General features: G+C 50.3%; 1 protein-coding gene across 3 annotated transcripts; it reads left to right on the top strand.

The window, feature by feature from the left end:
- The first annotated feature begins 156 nt into the window (after positions 1–156).
- PKIG (cAMP-dependent protein kinase inhibitor gamma) lies at positions 157–18,027 on the top strand. Of its 3 annotated transcripts, none has more exons than XM_075108357.1 (4): positions 157–239; positions 6,016–6,088; positions 15,788–15,963; positions 17,074–18,027. In XM_075108357.1, exons 3-4 carry the CDS (start codon positions 15,813–15,815, stop codon positions 17,151–17,153), a joined length of 231 nt encoding a protein of 76 aa, XP_074964458.1. In that variant the 5' UTR covers positions 157–239; positions 6,016–6,088; positions 15,788–15,812; the 3' UTR covers positions 17,154–18,027. The 3 variants fall into 3 exon arrangements, with proteins under 3 accessions (XP_074964458.1, XP_074964457.1, XP_074964459.1); XM_075108356.1 differs by lacking the exon at positions 157–239 and adding an exon at positions 306–537; XM_075108358.1 differs by lacking the exons at positions 157–239; positions 6,016–6,088 and adding an exon at positions 11,516–11,667 and having other exon boundaries at positions 17,074–18,007.
- The last annotated feature ends 2,191 nt before the right edge of the window (positions 18,028–20,218 follow it).

The following is a 20,218-nucleotide window of genomic DNA, read 5'->3' as shown; positions in this document are numbered from 1 at the left end:
CCTGATGGAGAGGATGAACGGTGGGATGCAGCTGGGACGTGCATCTGAGCGATGTGCCGGAGAAACCTGGGGGAGCGGTGGGTGGGAGGGCAGGAGGAAGCGCCTGCAGCAAAAGCCACAGCGCCGAGCATCGAAGGAAGGATGTTCGGGCACATGCAGCTGCTGGGAGATGGGGTTACAAGGCAAAGCTAAACAAAGATCGCTGCGAAAGGAAACGGATCCCTCCTGCCGACTGTAAGGTAGGAGCCAAGCAGTAGCTGCTTGACATCATCGGGATGAGCATTGGATTACAGCAGGCAGGGACTGACTCGGGAGGGGAGGAGAACACGCCCCTCGGCCCCAGAAGTGCAACTTCATTTAGCAGCTCCCAGTACAAGGAAACTGCAAGTCTGAAACTGGCTGTGGCTCTCCCAGCCGGCTTGGCTGCTCGCCACAGCAGGCAGAGACACCAGGAGGGTGTAATCCAGCCTCGGTTTCTTCCTCAGCGGCAGGACTGTGGAACTTGGGATTGAAGAAGCAGCGGGAGCTGGGGTGGCCGTAAGTAGGGCTGTGCACGCTGCTGCGGGTGCGTGGGGCAGGCGGCGGGCTGGGATGGTTGGTGGCCAAGAGGTCTTCCTGGCAGTGCAGCGAGGGGCTGCTCTCCTGCTGCCCTGGGCATGGGAGCCGGAGCAGTGCTACGAAGGGGTGATCTGTTTAGAGGTAGTTAACTTTTATCTAACCAACTGTGAACAGTGAGATTTTTTTGCTGCCCACAGATCGTGGGCTGAAAAACTAAGCTGCATCCCATTTTTGTTTTTTGCTTTTGAGAGAAACTCTTTGTAGGCTGATGGCAGGGAGGTGGCTGCTGTTTCACTTGGAAAATAATGCAGTTCAGTACTTCCTGTGAAGGGGTAGCAAGCAGAGCAGACTTGGTGGCTAGAAATCACAGAGGACTGTGGATCAGTGACCCCTGTGGGGATTTCTGGCCTCATTTCTGACGTGTGTCCATTTGTTCTGAGCAACTCGCCGGAGGGAATCCCTTACAGCATCGGGGGTCTCTCTGCTCACATGGGAATGGATGCCAGCCTGCAGGTCAGGGACCCATTGGGACTCCATCCTTAGGGCTGTTGGGAGCTGCAGGGCTGCCTGGGGCTTCCCTTTGAACTGCGGGCACAAGAGAGTGCTTTGCAGAGCGTGGTGGCAGAAGCAGGCTTGGAGACTCCCTGGCATCCAGTTTTCCAAGCAAATGTTTTAAAAGGCAAAGACTTGGGATAAAAAAAGAACTGCTGTGTGGTGGTATTCTCAGGAGGCTTTGCAAATTCCTCCACCTCAAAGCTGTGTGTCTTTCTCTTCCCTCTCTGGATTCCCCTAAGCAGCTGGTAGCGAGCCGTGGTGTGCCGCGTGTGAGCCTTCATATGCATGTAATGCCTTGGACGCAAATGGGTTTTTGGGAAATGCTTCCCTCTGCTTAGAAGGGGGAAACGGTTCTGCAGAACGAAAGCAAAGTATAACTGTGAACCCAGAAGCAACGCCCTGAGTGGCTGGGCCAGTGACTCAAACTAGGAGGAGGAGATGCTGGGGTCAAACAAGCAAGAGGTAGCTGCAGCAGGGATGCAGTGGTGTAAGGGTAAGAGGAGATTTGTGGAGCAGGCATGGCTTGACCAGGTGGCAGAGAGACCCTCAGATGGTTGCAGCCCCTCAGACTCTGGGCTGTTTGTTCTTGGCGAGGTCGGTGTGCCTGGCTTGGCTAAACGTGGGGCTCGTCTTGGCTTCTGAGAGACTTGGCTGGAAAGGGCCACTGTGCTAATGTGTGGCCACCCAACTGAGAAATTGTCACATTTCTGCTCTCATGAGGGATGGTGTTCGGGAAAGAAGGATGCATGAAGAGATCCTCAATGGCTGGATTACTTTATAGTGCAGATGTAGGTTAAATGGCCATTTACAAACATGGATGAACCAGTAGTGCTTAATATACCTCGAGCACAGAACAGGGCACTGAGTCCTTCAGACAGAGTTCCACATTTGTGTACGAGTATCCCATGCCATCATTTTCAGGGACACTTCCCAGAAAGTGCAGACTCAGGTGCCTCAGAGAACTGAAGACCGTGAAATATAGCACATAGACTCCCAGTGTAGGCAGCTTGATCGTGGAGGGATTAAAACCCAAAAATGTTCATAGCCATGCATCTTCCAGTCGCCTGGTACTTCTGTACTCAGCGGCTGATTCTGGGGAGATGTACAGGCACACGGTGAGCTATAAGGCAGAGTTTTGCTTTTTCCATTTATCCTCTTATTTCAAAGGAAAAGTAAATCTACTTTTGAGCCCACTCAGAGGAAAACCCAGAAGCATACAACCCTGCCCCCCCCCAATAACTATGGAAAATGTTTTCCAAGTTGTTAACATCTCCTGATCTCCCACATTTCAGAGCCAGTTCCTGCAGCATTCTGTTGTGCATTAATCCCTCCAGCCTGTCTGGGCCACCAAACACCAGTGTTATTCTTGTTTTACATGGGCTACGCATAAATCAGATGATTTTCCTGGGCTCATACAGGTCTGGCAGAATTGAGGATGAATCTGCAAGTCCATAAAGAACAGCAAAAGCTTTAACCCAGCTTTTTGTTTGTCTTTCTGTGCCACCCTGCTTGGGTCTCTCCCATTTTCACATTCAAGCCTGGATCCAATTGTTTCTCCACACCACTAAGGGTTTCCTTAGCATCACCAAAGCTGCATACATGGACTGATCCAGAAAATACTTTCCATCACCACACCCATTTTAGAAAGGCGGGGGGGGGAGCAGGGAAATACCCCTATACTTCTAGTTGTCTCTAGCTCGTGACTAGAAAAAGCCAAGTGATAACGGGAGCTGCTCCCAAGGCTGCCAGCACCAGCCAGTGAGAAGGGAAGGTTCAGCTGCTGCATGGACTTTGTCCCCAGCTCCTCATGATGGCAGTTGGAGAGGCTGAGACATTGCTCCAGGACTCAGCTGGCACCTGTAGCGTGAGCAGGAAGAACAGCGGATGGACTATGAACCACCTATTCCCCTGTTTCAAAACTCTCGCTCCCTTTGAGCCTATGGGGCTGTGTCCTTTACACCACCCATGTCTGGTTTGCATGGAAAGTTCCCAAATACTTCCTTCCCAGCACAGCCCCAGAGAGTCTCAGTGCTCTTTGTACGACTCCTCCATGCTGGCTTTCATGCCGGCACATTGCTGGTCACAAGCCACTGCCTTGGGAACTCCCTGGCAAGTACTGAAATGCCAACATTTGTTGATATTTGCAATGATGTAAAAAGTCAAACATATCCCCACCACAGCATCATCAGCTTTACTGGAATTACTGTCTCCACAAAGTGTAATTAATCTGCAGCTCTCATTGCCATGAGATATCACTGAACAAAGAGCTCAGAAGGCATTTTAATAGATACCAGGTAGTTATCTCAGGAACAAAACAATCCTGGCTATGATTAAGAGGATATTGTATTTTAAGGATTATAAAGCCTCCTGGTTCAGGGTAATTAATAACTGATGAAAAACATTCCACTACAATTACAAGTTTTCATGCACCTCTGAGCCCAAGGATGCCAGCTGCTGCTGGGGACAGGGCACTAAATGAGAGTCTCAGTCTGCCCTGGGAGTACTGGGCTCCTGTTCTCATCAGAGATGCAGACAGCCTGTTTACTCAGGAGTCAAGAGGCATGAGAACAACCACCTCTTTGCTGCCATCACCTTGCTTGAAACCAGAAAGGATTTCCTCTCTGGATCAAAAGCAGCACCAGAACAGCTGTTGTGTAGAATAATGCTGAATTCTGCCAAAAAGTGTTCTGGGTGGTTTTGGGGGTTTTGTTTCTTGTGTGTGTTTTTTGTTTTGTTTTTCAAACATAGATTAATTTTGAAGCAATGCTGAGAGCACCAAGTTTGCTTTGTGTGCTTGTTCCTGTTGGGTAACAGCTGATAAACATGGAGGGAATCTGAACGCCAAGCATGCACATCATGCTGGTGCCCCTGTAATTCTTGTATCGATGTTTAGCTATCCAATGAACATTTCCACTGGGGTCCCAAAATTATCTGTGGTACCTTGATAGGTTTAGGACTAGATTAGGGAGTGTAAAATGTTCTTTAACAAGTTTCTTTAGCCCATCCTTAGTCACACTGCATGGATTAATCCACTTCAGCACCCTTATATCCCCAAACTCTCCATGTGGGATATTGCCTGGCCTTTGCACAGAGGTGCCTTCAGAGCTCTGCCCATCGCCCTGGGAGCAGCAGGGCTGGATGAGCCCGCAAAGGATGAGCCCTTGGGGATGGAGCAAGTGACCCAGCTTCAGATTTGCAGACTTTAGTTCCCCAAGCAAGGGCTGTGAGGAGAAACATCCGGCTAGAGCCAGGGCTGCAGGGTTGGAAAACCAATACCAGTTGCTAAAGAGTTTGTCTCTAAAAATCAGGGGTTCATTTTTAGGTTTTGTTTTTTTGAGAGAGAGAAAATGGGGGTTCTCTGCCCCCATCCCATCAGGAACAGGGCTGCTCAATGGTAATTTCTAGTTCAGTGCACCATTGCTCCAATTTGCTTTAAGCCTCTCTTGGAAGAGGGCCATGTATTTTGAGATATTTTGCAACACATCTGAAGTGCTGGAGGTTTAACTGTTTGGGCTGCATAACACACAAGCCAGAGCAAGGCAGGAAGGCAAAGGGGAAAAATAAAGACTTGTGGATTTCCAAAGCTGGCTTTCTTCCTTCCTGCTTTTGTTTGCCTGCCTGATGCCCCAAAAGGGTGATGCATATTCCCAGAGTTGTGGGAATACTGTTTCTTTTCCGGTCCAGTGTTTCCAGTAAGCATTTCACTGTAAATGGTGTAAACACTAACAAAAGTGTATTGTTAAACCCCTGTGTCTCTGTTTGGCTACTGTCATGATCATAATTAGTATTTTCCACTTCTGTAAGCCTGTCATCTGCAGACCTGAAAGTGCTTTACAAATATTTGAAGCATCTAGCAAGGGGAGCGAGTATTAATAGCTCCATCTAACAGATGGGCAAACTCACACACAGAAGCAGCAAGTGCCCTGTCCTTGAAACAGGGCCAGAGCCAGCAAGTAGTCAGCTCCCAACAACTAAGGGGTTTTAAAAGTGGGTCAAAAAAATAAAGAGAAAGGCTGTAGGTCTGTCCTAGCTTGGAAAAATCATAGGGAATAGTTCCAATCAGAGCGGTACGCAACCCAGATGGGCCAGACAGAGGAATTGCTGGATGAGCTACTGTGTATATGGTTAAATGGTTCATCTCTTGCTTTCTGTTCTGCTAATATTTGTCCCTGGGACAAAGTGAAGAGAAAAAAAAAACCAGCCCATGATGTTCCAAAAAGTCTGAAAGCTGAAACAGCTGCTAAAATAGGCAAGTGTCTTGTTGGCTGGGCTCTGCAGGTCAGGAGATTGCAATGCACCCACAGATGTTAAGGCCACAGAGGAAATGTCTTTGAGTGGGGTTTGGGGACAGTGGGAGAAGGCACAGCTGCACACTAACAGCAAAGAAACGCAAAGAGCAGAAGACAGACCAAGCAAGGTGACTAAAAGTACCAGATCAAGCTTCCCCTTTTGCCTTAGAGACGCTGATATGGAAGTTTCACTTCTTGAGAGGGCAGTGGAGCTGCAAACCAATATTCATTTATGCACGCAAGGCAGCTGCCAGGTCTCCCCAGTGCACCCACGTGAAGTTAACAAAAGGAGAAGTAAAACCAAAGAGAACTTCTCTGTGAAGCTAGGCCCCCACTGGACTTACCTTGCTCTTAAACACAACAGGCCAAATCCCTATTAGCACAAACCCTCCTGAGAAGGTGCCATACGAACACCACCTTCCCACTGCCCCTCCCTTGGTGTCTCTGTGCTCACCAAGCCAGGCTCCAGCTCAGCCTGCTGGGCAGAGCCCTTTCAGACCCCGCATCTCTTTTGCTGTCCTAGTCACAGATGGTGGAAAAAGCAGCTGAGCTTTATGCTTCCCAACAGAAGCACAGAGAGTTTTCTTACATTTATTTTCTTTTCCTTCCCCAGAAGCTGCTGCCCTGCTGCGTATGGAACTTGTTTGAAGTCATGTCCAGAAGGAAAGTCAACTAAATTAAATCAGGTAGGGATTCACGCTATAGAAAGATATAATTTTTATTCACAGGAAGATATTACATAAGTAGGAATGGCTTTTTTCCTTCTTGTTTCATAGAGTCATTTGACCTCCTTCTGTGTTCTGAATTACAAGAGGGTAGAAGGTGCTAAGAGGAAAAATATACCAACAGTTCTGCCGTAATGACTTTCCTGCTATAATTTCCATGCTTCACAGCCATGTACTTGTACCAAGCCATCTTCTGACGCAGACTCTAAGGGCAGCCCCTAGCGCAAGCCACGCTGCATGGCCTTTCCCCTGCAAGTGATGGGTTTGTTGTGTGGATATCCTCTCACAGGTTGTCTGCATGCTTTGCGCAAGAATATTGTTTGCCCATACATAACCATGTAAGCATGTTTTTTTCCTCTGCATGTAGAGTCAGTCTGCAAGATCCAGGGAATCCCCAAAGCTTAACCTTTTGTGGCACTTACGCAAGTGGCAGATCCGCCAGCTCAGACAGTCCTTTTCGTGGTTTCACTCCCATGGCTCCTGCACACAGAGCAGCTGCTTTCTCTTGTTCCTGCACAGAGCTTTCCCTCACACAGAGCTGCCACCCCCATATTGTTTGCAGATCTGACAACACAAGACCTCAGGACTCTTTGGCACATGTAGACGTTCCTCCTTGCAGGTTGCTCAGAGCAGTTCATCTCTTGTACCCAGCATCTTTCCCATAGATGCTAAAAACACCCCACGTCCTTCTACATCCTGGCTGCATTTCAGTGGATCATAAAACAGTTGGCAATTCATTTAATTAGCAGCTTTCTCTTTACTAAGACTATAACTTGCAACGGTCACTGAGCAACCCCAGCATAATGCTACAGGCACATCTTGAGCACTGCTTTAACTCATGTCTAGATGTCATATCCCTAGCGACTTACACAGAGAGATTTACCCTGCCTGCAGAAAGGCTCAGAAGCTGCTATCACCTGACACAGATATACAAGAATTCTCCATCCATCACAGAAATACTCAGAGAATGGGGTGTGCAGGCCAGCAGAGGTTTCTTTGCCCAGGTGGGGGTCCCAGCAGGGTAGTACAGCCAAAGCACTCATTTCAGTGGGCACCAGAAGCACGGGGCCACCCAGAAGGGCTTAGCTCAGCCACCTCTCACTGCCAGCCTATTTATAACTCATACATTTTCCATTTCTGTTGTACATAAACACCAATAGCACCATCCCAGCCACCTAATCCTTCTCACAGTTCCCAAAGACAGATCTTCCCCCTGTCCACATCTTCCCAGGCAAGCACTGCCCCAGCCCTGGGCTGGGAGCCCTTCAGGTTGGATTTCATCTGTACAGGGAGCAGAGCTAAGCCTGCCTTTACTAATCAGCCTCATTCCACAGTAACACTCATAAGAATTGTCCTGGCTATTTTTAGGCACCTCTGGGAGCTGCCAGGGCTCTCGCACCTCAGGAGGTTTCAAAGCTTCTCTCTCAGCCCCTTAACGTCACACCGAGTCAGAAGGACTCTTTGGATGCTGGCTGTGAGTTCCTATGACATTGTTCAAGCCTGAATGAGGAAGAGCCAAGGCAGGCGGCACTCAGCTTCGTGCACCCTGCACTAAGCAGAGCCTACTCACCTAGTAGCAGCCAAAGCTTCATAGTCAGAGCCTGCACAACACCTCTTCCAAGCTAAGCTCTCCTTCCCAGTCATAAAAGCACTGCTTTCACACAGCAGCAAAACTCAACTCTTCAGATCACAAAGAAGCTGGACAAAATTGCACTTTCTCTTGCTGGGCATAAAAACAAAGACCCTGTCCTTGCTCAACTCTGTCCATGTAGAAGGGCCTTCTTCCACCCAGAAACAGAGCTATCCCGGCAAGACCTACTCTGGCTTCACCTTCCTTTTATACCTAACAAGGGCAGCTGTGCTAGAAAATAGCCTCAGCTGCATCTCCTCTGCACTTATTTGACTTCTCTTTGCCCAGGGAAGCCTGCAAGGTGTTTGGGAGGTTGTGCTGGGAGTGAGCATCCCTGGGCCAGAAATTCAGGTGGGGTTTGAGCAGGTGGTGTTCACTCAGAGGTCTGTGCCTTGGTGTATCAGAAGAGCTGTGGGACCACTGCAGAGTTTCCAGCCTTTGAGGTGAAATCCCGCAGGGGCTTCTCCCCCGAATGATTTGGAGGAAGTCAGGGAACCCAAGTCTGAAGGGGATCCCCACTGCAAAAGAATCCACGCCATGGCTCAGACGTGATGGGGTGTCTGCACATCACAAGCAGGGACAATACATGAATCTTCCTGGAACACGCCTGCAACAGCAACTGTGGGGCTTTTGCAGCTGAAGGGTTTAAAGTGACTGGTCTGTGGTTTGCCTGCGTTGCAAGTTCAGGCATTAGAATATCTTCCACACAGTCACTGTTTTTGTTCTTGTAAATAAGTTGACATATAGACAGCTAAATAAGAAGTTGGGAGAAAATAAAAATAATGAAGAAGGAACTCATAGTTTCATACTCCTTACAGCTTTGAAAGGGTCTCTGCAGGGGACAGAGAGACGTGTGGGTGCTGGCTCACAAGGCAATGGGTGCTCAGGGCTGTGCTTGTTAAACGTGAGGGCTTTGGCTTGCTGCTCTTTCCTGTGCAAAAGTCAGAGAGCTGTGTCCACCCACTACGAGCCTAGCTGAGGGGGTGAAAAATGAGGGGGAGAAAGGTGCCAGCCTCCCATGTCCTAGGGCTGGTGGGACCAAAGGTGTCTTATCCAGCTCTACCACCCCATCCCTTGGAGGCATGTATGTCTTTCAGAGGCGGGGTGGGGGAACAAGAGTGCCCTGATTTATTAGCACCTCGAAGCTGTGGGATGTGAAAAACAAGCTCGACCTGGGAGCAAAACAAAAATACAACTGCTGTCAGGGCAACTGTCTCCAGATGCACGAAGAGACCAATTATCTCCATTAATCAACTTAGTGAGAAGCCGCAGAAGAGGCTTAAACTGCAGCTGAGGCTCAGTGCTGTGGGGAGGGAGGAGCAGAGAGCTCCATCAAACCCTGGTTGCCAAGGTAAACTGTGATTCCTCCTGTGGTGGAAGATTTTTGGAGCAGACGCTCAGCACCCATGCCCCTCAAGGACTGGCAGAGGGGTGCCACCTGCACCCGGCATGGGGATGCAGGCTGGCAGTGCTGTGTGGCCAGAGCTGGGCACTGGGCTGCCCTCCTGGCAGATGGATGGATGGATGGGTGGCTCCCTCCCACCATTGCCCATACGTCCTGATGCTAATGACATGCTGGCGGGGCTGAGCAATCTCCTCCCGCCTCCCCCACTTCTCCCCAAGGCTTGCCCTCTCCTCTGGGGACCGCAGCAGTGTGTGTAAGGACTCACCCTACCCTGATGCCAAAGGTTGGCCATGATTCTGAAATCCAGATGGAGCACCTCTTACATCAGCTGGGAGCTGGGCAGTGGCCAGGAGGATGTGGTGCAGCAGGAGATGCCTTGGGACAGCAGAGACACTGCAGTGGGGGTTCTTGGAGATGTGCTGAAGGCCAGGAGGGAGGGGAGGGAGTTTGGGGAGCTTGGTAGAACTAAATGCAATGTTTGTGAAGTTGTAGAGGAGTTGGTCTAAGCCTAATCTTAAATCTGAGGCTAAGCAATTAGTTACAGTTCTATAGGCATTAAACGATCTGTACTGTAAAACAAGGGCAAAGCAAACGAAGGGAACTGTTTATGAGCACTGAGCCTCAGTCCCTTTGGGTAACTGCTTTTCTCCTATATGAATTATAATTTTCCACTAAGTCCTAGAGAACCCTAAAAGCTCTGTTCCTGCAAAACCACTGCAGTGGCTGGACAATCTGTGATGTCTACACTGGCTGAATTCACTGTATTTAGCATAAGAGCCAGAGGGTGCAGAGTTATTACAAGGAATCCCACAGCAAAAGCCTTCCAAAAAATACCAGTGCTGTGCCATGCCCAGCCTTGACTTCTCTTCACAGCTAAAGTGTGGTGAGGCTTTTCCATGCTATTCTCACCTGGAAAGAAACTGCTCAGAACATGAGATGGACATGTGTGCCTGGATCAGGCTGCTGCCTTCATCCTGCCTGTTTTCTCACCCAGCCAGGAAGCTCAGCAGTTTGGAGTACATCAATTCTGGCCAATAAGACCCACCACCACCACATTTTGGAGAACATAGACCCAGTAGGAAATCATGGGAGCTCTGTGCCTGGTGCAGACCCTGTCACCAGCTTTACCAATGCTTGTTGCATATGTAGCCACTACCAGACTGGGCTCCCAACAGGACATCTGCAGCTTCTGTTTGGCTTCTGGCCATGGATCTAAGCTCTAGTGTTGGGGGTCATGAGCCATAGCAAGGCCTTCAAGGCACGAGCACAGGTCTAAAAATACGCTCAACCCTGATAACACTATTACAGAGCCCTCTTTCTTTGATGTGCAACCCCTCGTGCATGTTCCCAGACAAGAGCCAGTGGAAAATTTGCTGAAATTCCAGCTGGAAGTTGTCAGACAGTTGGTGGAAACCCCCTGACCTCAAGTGCTAGCTTCAGCCTACACGATTTTTTTCTTTCCTTGCTGGATGTGGCTCTCCCAGCAGGAAACCTCACAGCAGACCCACAGGGAGCACAGAAATCCCAGTGCTCCCATCTCTGTGCTCTAGCAGGCCCCCCCTCCACAGTAGACCATCTTACACTGTAAATATTTTAAAAGCCCAGCAGGGCTGTTGAGTATGTTTTGCTGTTGTTATGGATCCAGCTCCAGTAGGAGAGGTCTAATAATAGTCACTGTACCCTGGAATGAAAGGGCAAGGGGCACTGCACAATGTGGAGGGCTCAGAGATGACCATACAAACTTCATGCCCTGGTCCCTGCAGGCTAGCAATGAAGGGATGCAATGCATGAGCAGAAGAAGGGGTCACACCCCTGTTCCCCAGCAGGTCTTTGAAATTTCACCCCAGAAACACAGCAAGGTTTAGCTTGGCTTCATGGCTTTATGACTCCTGAAGTTTGGGAGCTAAAGCAGCGCGTTAGATCCTCTGGTGTGACACCAAGCAGGTGGGAGAGCATGTCCCCGGCCAGGCTGTGGGACCAGGGAGCCGTCTCCAACCAGAACCCGCAGCTGTTGGTCCCAACTGCCGCTAGCAACGAGCTGGCGTGGGGCCACAGCCAGGCAGCAGCACCCTGAGACGTGGGTCTGCTGGGGCTCCTGCCCCTGGGGACCTCGGTGTCCCAGTCCCTGCCCTCGGGGCTGCTGGCTGTGGCTGCAGAGGTGGCTGAGGTGCAAGGCTCCGCTCGTTGGGCGTCCTGGGGGACAGCACAGCAGGCTGAGCAACTGGTCCTGCTTGCATCTGAGGAACAGGGAGGTCTCTGAAGGAAAGCAGGGTGGGATCAGGTGATGATTCAGGCTTAGTTAAGCAGGGAAATCCATTGCTGTGTTTAACCTTCGAATCTCCTTCCTTACAGCAGCCCAGGTGTGCTGTGCTGGCTACCTTAAGGGGCAAGGATGTCTAAGCAGGGTGCTAAGCTGCCTTATGCCAAAAAGTGCCATGGATGCCATACAGAGACGAACAGGACATCCTCTGACCTAGAGGTCCTTTGGGCTCACTGCAAAGGCGGGTTAGGTGGAGAGGAAAATACTGAGGAAAGCAAGAGGTAAGAGAGGCAGAGCAGAAAGGAGCAAAGCAGGCAGCGGAGGGGAAGCAGGCTGAATTCAGCACAGCCTGTTGATCGCCAGCATCAGTGCAGAGCCCAAAAATAGCCCTTCCTAGCCATAAACAGCTTACAGTTTAACCTAGACAAGGGACAGATGCAATATCATGCAAAGTGTTTCCTTGAAACTGGAGTCTGGGGCTGGGTGTGACTCTAACATCCATACCTCCATCTGATCCCTTGGAGTTAGACCCTAGCCACTGGCTCAGGTTGCAGAGCCTGTGTTTGCTCTGGAGGCACACAGTCCTGTGTTGAGTTTAACCTGCCCATGACGTTTCCAGGTCATTTGTCTGCCGCTCTTACATTATTTGCAGTAATTGTTTGCTTGTAGTCCCTGAGATCTGTACTGTGCAGAAGCAGGCAAGGGGGGAAAATGGGAATTAACTGCTGGCTCATCAGTGGGACCAAGAGGGGCACTGAGCTCACCCAAAAGAAACGCCCTGGTTCCTTCTACCAAAATGCAGAAGAAACGTTTAACCCTTTAATTTCTTAGCATCCACCTTCTAAATGGGTAGAAGTCAGCCCTGGTGTGTGTAGGGCTGGTTTAGCTGCAGCCCCCAGAGCAGAGCCAGCTGCTCCGTCAGCTGCTGGGTGACTTTCCTGGAAAATGCCAATGAGCCCAGCTGTGGTCTGACAGCAAAACCAGCTCCGGAAGCCGAGTCCACACCAGCAAAGCCAAGACTATTACAGTTCCAGATTTCTTAATCCTCACAAGACACTATGGAAAAATAAGTCCAGGGCAAATGGCAGGTTTGGCAAAGCCAAGTTATTTCAGCAGGACATGGGAGCAGAGGCAGCTCTGGGGTTGCGGCTGGTGCCTGTGGCAGCTTGCGAGGGGCTTCTTCACTTGTGGCCAGGTGCCCTGGGACAGGCAGCACGGTGTCCCTGTGGTGGAGAGGACACAGCCTCCCTCCAAGCAGCACAGAAATGCTTTTGAGGAATGTGCAATGGGCAGCAGGTCCCAGTCCCCTGCCCATGGCCTTTGTCACCATGCCACGCATCCCCTGCCCTGTCCCTGTGGGCTGGCACGCTGTGCCAAGGGCGCAGGGACCATTTCTGTTACAGCAGCAAGGAGGAAAGTGAGGCGGGAAATAACCCTCTGGAGACAAGTTGAATCATCTCTTTGAAGCACCCTGGAAACCCTTGTGTAGTGTATTTGCGTGCTGCGGGCTTACTCCTGCAACGCCTGGCAAGAACTGGCACACCATTCCCTCCTGCCAGCCCACGGGAGCATGAAAACCCGAAGGTGGGGAGCTGGCGGGTGATGCACCCCCCTTTAAAATCCCCTGCCACCACTAAATGACTGTCCATGGAAACACAGTTTCAAGTTGAACTACATGGGCAGGAAGGAAGGTGGTTCCTTTCTTGTCCCTGGCAGATGTTAAAAGATGCTTCCACTGACTAAAAACGCACTGAACTGTTTTGCACCTGCCTGGAAATGTGGAAATGCTCTTTGAAAAATCAGGTTTTTCTATCAAAAATCGAGGCAATCACTGCCATCACCTCCTCAGTCCAACAGCTTCCCGGAGGTAGAGGCTGGAGTGTCTCTGCCAGCAGGGAGGGATCTGCCTGCAAGGCTTTTGAGAGCCGCCCACCTTGAAAATCCTGAAGGAACTACACCAGTTTGAAAGCTTTGCTCATAAATCCACTCCTCTCTGGCTCTTTGCATGGAAAGCCGAAGGCAGGAACCCTCCCAGCCACGCAAAATAAATAAATCACACACGCCATCTCCCGGCCACTGAGCCGGGACCCAAACCTGCCCTGAGCAGGACTTGCTTCTGCACACTCATTTCCTTCCCCTATTTTAAATCAAGATCCCAGCCTTTCCCCGTGTGATGGGGCATTTAGTCACTTGGCACGGCGCTGCCACAGCTGAGCACATCTACCGCTGGCAGCTGCATCAAGGGACACCAGGAAAATGCCGCATCCCAGGGGCTGGTCAGCTCCTGCTCCCCAGTTTGTGGAGCCCATCCTATGAATCAGGTGGTCCAGCCCCTGGTGCAAGGGCAGACTCCTGAGCATATCAGCTCTGAATTGGCCTTGCTGATGTGGAGATGGACCCAGGCTTGTGTGGACCACTCTTCGGGAAGCCTCCCAAGTCCGGGTGACATCTCTGGCAGCTACAGAAGGTCAGCAGCCTCTGGGCTCTGAGGAGCTGTGAGGAGGACTTGTCTGGGAATGATGGATGCTCATCCTGCCCCAGAGAAAAGGTGCTTTTCTCACTGAGATCAGCCAGCCTGCTGCATCCAGAGCAGGTGCCTCTTCCCTGGAAGGGCAAGTCTGTAAAGGAAGGAGTGAAGATGAGGAAAAACAACAGCTGGGATCTCTTCCTGGGGCAAAGGATGCAGCTTTTCCTGGGGCTCATTTAACAGAAACTAGATGGATGTGAAGCCCTGGGAGGAGGCAGGTGTTTGCAAGGATTTGCTGGATTTGGAGAAGCAGGCTCTCCTGGGAGGTCTGGGTGTGCCAAGCCCCAAGTCCCACCAGTGAGCTGGTGCCAGCGGTCCCTGAGCTGGCATCAGCACCAAGAGAAGAGTCCCTGGGGCTACTGGAATATATAGGGCTTATGACGGTTTGATGTTACTGCACCCAGCTCAGTCTTAGTAAAGGGGAAAATTTAACTTATTTTATCCTGGCTATTGCATTTTCATCAGCATTTTCTTTCTATTGCCATAACATCAGGGAATACAGAGTGAGGAGTGCGATTCCTGCCCAGGCTGGTTGTCTGCCAGCAGATTTCTCTGGTAGGAAGATCAATATTAAGCAGGATTTGTGCAGGAGCTAAGCAAATTTCTCAGTGGGATATTAACCCTAAGACACAAAAGCGAGTGAATGATAAGAAATTGAATATTTTTTTCATTACACACAAGCATTTTTACTCGGGGCCTCCTTCTAGTATTGACATCAGCAGCAGGGCTAAAGGCACTTTTTAGTGGGCAAAATTGGAGATAAGACAACTATTAATATCTAATTTCCATGCAACAACTGAGTTGCTGAATTGACTACACAGGAACAGGAACAAAGAGCACCAGGTTTCCAGTGCAGAGGCAGCGTGCGCTCGCTAGCTCTGTGCCCGAGAGCCAAGACGCCTGCGATACATCCCCTGAGCTGCTGAGGTCCCTAGACTCTGCCTGCTGTACAAACGCTGGCAAGTTAAACCATCAGCTAAAATGAAAACCCAACAACTTAAGGACCCATCAGGCTTAATGAAGAGCTGGCTCGAAGCAGTGCTTGAGGGTGACAAGTGGCTGCTCCAAGCCTTTCTTTGTTCTCTGTTCGTGGCACAGACACAAGCCTGGAGTGAAGGGATCCAAACATCTCACAGAAGGGCTGATTTCCACATGCTAAAGTGCTTATCTCAAAGCAGCCCAGCCCAACACTTTTTCAGTGACATCCAGCAACCAGTGGAGGCCAGTACTGATCCAAAGCCCTGCACCTATAAAATACTCCCCTGCTCCCCAAGCTTTCCAGCTGGCATCCGTCAGGGCCCTGATCCTTTCCCATTACAAATTCAGGTTGGATCAGCACCCCATCCCCCCATGCAGTGAGCCAAATTTGGCGTCTGTGCAAAGCTCCCGTGGCATTTTGAGGAGGAAGGAGGGATTTTTCTGTAATACTTTTTCTGCAGGAAAAAGCTGCTGCAAGCAACCTTGCAGCTCCTAAAGTAGAAGGCCAGAAACTCAAAAGGAGTGGCAAACACCTTATCTGCCTTGCTTCGCAATGGAAAGACAGAAAAAGGGCCAGTAAGGCAGGTGGGACGGATCCTTTCTGCCTACCTCCCCTCAGCCAGCACGGGGGTCACCCAGCACGGCGGGTCCGCCAGCACGGGGGTCACCCAGCACGCCACCCCACGTGACAGGGTTGATATCTGAGATTGCAGTAGCTCCTGTTAGAGGAACCGAAGCAGAGTTACAGGGACTATTTTTTCATGCTGTAATTTAACTCCACGGCGTAATCTAACCTGGAGGGAGCCATGACTCGAGGCTTGCCGAGCATCCCTGACCTCCCAGCTGTGTTTTCTCTACAGCGCTTTGCAGGTATATAGAGATGCAATGGAGGTAGAGTCCAGCACATACACCGACTTTATTTCCTGCGATCGGGCTGGTCGGAGGAATGCTGTCCACGACATCCAACGAGATGCAACCACCATCAGCATGCGCAAGCTGACCGAGGACCTAGGTGACCTCGCCGTTGAAGGAGCAGGTGAGCTGCTGCAGACACCAGTAAGCCCAGCTCCTAGCACTGAGGCTGGAAGGGGAAGGCACAAAATGGCAGTGCAGCTAACTAGTGCTGCCTCTGGGAGCATCACACAGCTGCTCAGGAGGATCGTCCCATTCCTCGCTGTTGTCAGTGCGTTCATGCTCAGCGGGTACTCAGCTAGCGGGGGACTCCCTGGGCCGAAGGGCTCTTGCAACCAACAGGATGCTCCTGGGGTTCCTGGCACATGAGCCCTGCAGGCTCCAGCCCAGGCCCTTTCCTGGCTGATTTGTAGAGGCACTGGTGCTCATACTGACCAACAGCCTTCCCAGGAATGGGTTGTGGTTTGCTTTTTCTTTGTTGGTTGTTTTATAAAAAAAACCAAACCAAACCAAACCAAAAAAAAAAAACACAAAAAAGCCAGCCTTCAGATAGTTCCACAGAATTTCAAATAAGAACAGAAATAATGTTAACCACTACCAGCCATCTCCAAATCTTCCGCTGTAGCCCAACCATGGCAGCAGTATCACCTTGCTCAATACATGCTGACCGCCTGACTGCAACCAGCATAAATCCTCTGTTCAGAGCGCAAGAAAACCAGACAGTCTGATTTCACTGATAAGCCACAAAACATGCAGCACCACTGCAGGGGATAAACTAATTTTTTGCCCTTTCTCTTTTACTCCTCCAGCCTAAAAATCTGTAACTATAAAAATACTTTAAAACACATTACACCCAACATGTCCATACTAGCACGTGTCCATCCGCCTGTCTGTAATAAGGACAACTTAGAGCTCTTCTAACAGAGAGCAACTCAGGTAGCTGCCAGGCGGTGGGGCAGATGTTCCTGGAGCACTTGCAAGTTGGGGTTGCAGGTTAGACAAGGAGAGCACGCCCCTGCCCCAGGGCTCCCTCCCAGCCTCACTAGATGCGTTGAGAAGTGTTTGAGGAATGTGAAGGGAGAACCCAATACTCTTAAGCCAAATATCTGGCCACAGGAGGGTAGCGATAGGTCTTCAGGGGGCAATCTGAATAAAATCAGCTATAGCAGTTACTGATCGCTTGTGTCCTCAGCAGAGTGTAACCGTGCTTTCTTCCCAATCCTCCCTTCTGCAGAAAGCCAAAGAGATGCCACTTCTTCTGAGAACGACCCTGAAGCAAGACCAAAGGGGCAAGAAAACAGCCCCTCCCCATGACAGTGTACAGGGGGTGGGATGGGCAGGAGGAGGGCTTCGTTTTGAACATTAAACAAGAATTTGCTATTGAATCTGCGGACAAAAGCCAACCTGGAACACCAAGTTGTCTGTCAAATGCCTCTGCTGCAACCATTTTTGTTTAGAAAGCCACAGGATGCTGTGCAAGGACTGGCACCTCCAAAAGACTTCTGCTCCCATCCCTAATGATTTAGCGCAACACTGCCATGGTTGTAGTGATATGAGCCATTCTCAAGATGCCTTAGCTGCAATTTTCCCCTAGGGGAAAAACAGATTTCAGTAATAATAGACACATGAGACTTTCCTGTCCAAGGTACCTTCCTCCTTTGCAAATATAGACTATTATTTATTCTGTTTCCATAGAATAGAAATTTAGATTATTGGTTTTTCTAAGCCTCACCCTCATCTGCATCTTAGACCTGGCCTCTGGACTGCCATGTGGCCCCTTGTCAGGGTGGGCAGTGGGGAAGGGACCCGGCCAGTCCCACTGCCTTCATGTCAAGCACCACTCACCTGTGCTGCTGCCATTTAGCATCAGGAAAGGACCAAAGCACAGCTCTGTACGGATGAGCTCCACCTACAGACTCAGCAGCATCAGCCACAGGCATCTTTTTCTTCAGGTTTTAGCATTTTACGATACTGTTAAGGGGAGGGGAGAAACATTTTGCTGGTTTGACTGTTGAAATTCAGGCTTAACTTTGCAAGCTGTTAGCTGAGATGATCTCTGGTAGGATCTCACACCGTTCTCTCTTTTAGGAGACATGTTTTGTGTTAAAGATGGTTTGATAAAACTCTATAAGCTGTTGGAATAAATAACACAGCCTTCAAATGCTGAAGGTGTTTTTTTCTGTCTGGATGTTTCTTCTTCCTGTTTTGCCTGTAGCTGGCTGGGCTGCACAGTGGTTACACAAGATTTCCCTAATAGAGAACTAAGGAGCTGTGTTACAAAAGAGTCCCTTCCATTCAGGTCGCTGACACCTCATGGGTTTGCAGCACCCAGGTGGAAGCAGATGTAGTCAGGCATAGAAAATGCTAAAAGTCTGTCCCTGCTTTCCCAGGTTTGCTGCCAGGCAGCACTTTTCCCGTGGGTGTTTCATACCCTGGAGGTATTTAAAAGATATGTAGAAGTGGCACTTAGGGACATGGTTTAGTGGTGGACTTGGCAGTGTTAGGTTAACGGTTGGACTTGATCTTAAAGGTCTTTTCCAACCTAAATGATTCTATGATTCTGTGATCCACCCGTGGGAGCACTGCTCCCTTCCACGTTACTACCCCAGAAGTCAAGCACAAGGCTGGCTTGGACTTGGCAGAGTGGCCCAGACCCCAGCAGAAGAGGTGCCAATGGGAAGAGGTGTCTTCCCTGTGCAGCACAGAGATATGAGGACATCACTGGTGTTTCACCCAGCCCAGGCAGAGCTGATTCAGCCACAGCTACGGGAGGCAGCTACAGCCCAGCTAGGATCAATGGCCATGGCAGGGACAAGGCAGAACTGGCCCAAGAAATACTCTCCACTGGTGACACAAGGACAAGCATCAACCTGACAGCCTAGGGAAAAACTGTCTGTTACAAGTTTGAGATTTATCAGAGAAAACAAGACCATAAACAAGCAGAGAAGTGGCTGTCAGACAGAGGGACAAATGTCTGTGGGCATCTGGGAAGCAATAGCCATGAGGCTGGGACAGAGATGTCCATAACCAGGAAACCAGGATTTGGCAGCCAGGTAGCAGCTGCATCTGCTGCTTTGGCAGCTGCAAACCAGCTCAGCTCCCGGAGCTGCCTGGATACTACTGCAGCACTGTGCCCAGACAGCAGCCAAGGCCTGCTCCCATTTCCCCATCCTCTGGGGCAAAACAGCACAGACACAGAATCGTACAGGTTGGAAAAGGCCTTTAACATCAGAGTCCAACCATAAACCTAACTCTGCCAGCTCACCACTAAACCATGTCCCTAAGCATCACATCCAATGTCTTCTAAATACCTCCAGGGATAGCAACTCAACCACTTCTTTGGGCAGCCTGTTCCAATCTCTGACAACCTTTTCAGTGAAGTAATATTGCCTAATATCCAATCTAAAACTCCGCAGCACAGCTTGAGGCTGTTTCCTCTTGTCCTGTTGCTTATTACTTGGGAAGAAGAGACTGACGCCTACCACACTACAACCTCCTTTCAGGTAGCTGTGATAAGGTCTCCCCTCAGCCCCCTCTTCTCCAGGCTAAACACCCCCAGCTCCCTCAGCCGCTCCTCATCAGACCCTTCACCAGCTTCATTGCCCTTCTCTGGACACGCTCCAGCAACTTGATGCTCTTCTTGTCCTGAGGGGGCCCAAAACTGAACACAGTATCTGAGATGTGGCCTCACCAGGGCCGAGCACAGGGGCCCCATCCCTGCCCGGCTCCTGCTGGCCACCCCAGTGCTGACACAAGCCCAGGGGCTGGTGGCCTCCTTGGCTGTCAGCCAGCACCCCCAGGGCCTTCTCCGCCGGGCAGCTTTCCAGCCCCTCTGCCCCAAGTCCGTAGTGTTGCAGGGGGGTTTTATGGCTCAAGTGCAGGACCCAGCACAGCCTTGTTGAACGCCATACAGTTGGCCTGAGCCCATCAATCCAGGCTGTCCAGAGCCCTCTGCAGAGCAGATCAACACTCCTGCCCACCTTGGTGTCACCTGCAAACTGACTGAGGGTGCACTCGATCCCCTCATCCAGATCATCGATAAAGATATTAAACAGGACTGGCCCCAACGCTGAGCCCTGGGGAACCCCGCTTGCGACCAGCCGCCAACTCAATTTAGCTCCATTCACCACAACTCTTTGGGCCCAGCCATCCAGCCAGTTTTTTACCCAATGAAGAGTATACCTGCAGGTTCTCCTGGGCTTGGCTGACCACACAGTTGGATCTTTAAGCCCCCTTTCCAGCTCTCCTCACTGACACGGAACAGTATTCTTGGCTAATGCTGACACAAAGAAAGCCTAAAGGCAATGCAGAGAGACTGTGCACCACGCAAGACCTCCAGCAGTCAAACGTGGGCTAATATTAGGTCTCCCTGGTCAGAA

This window comes from Phalacrocorax aristotelis, chromosome 13 (genome assembly GCF_949628215.1).
Source record: "Phalacrocorax aristotelis chromosome 13, bGulAri2.1, whole genome shotgun sequence".
Classification (NCBI taxonomy): domain Eukaryota; kingdom Metazoa; phylum Chordata; class Aves; order Suliformes; family Phalacrocoracidae; genus Phalacrocorax; species Phalacrocorax aristotelis.
The sequence above is the reverse complement of the archived record's forward strand: the minus strand, read 5'-3'. Positions and strand labels throughout refer to the sequence as shown.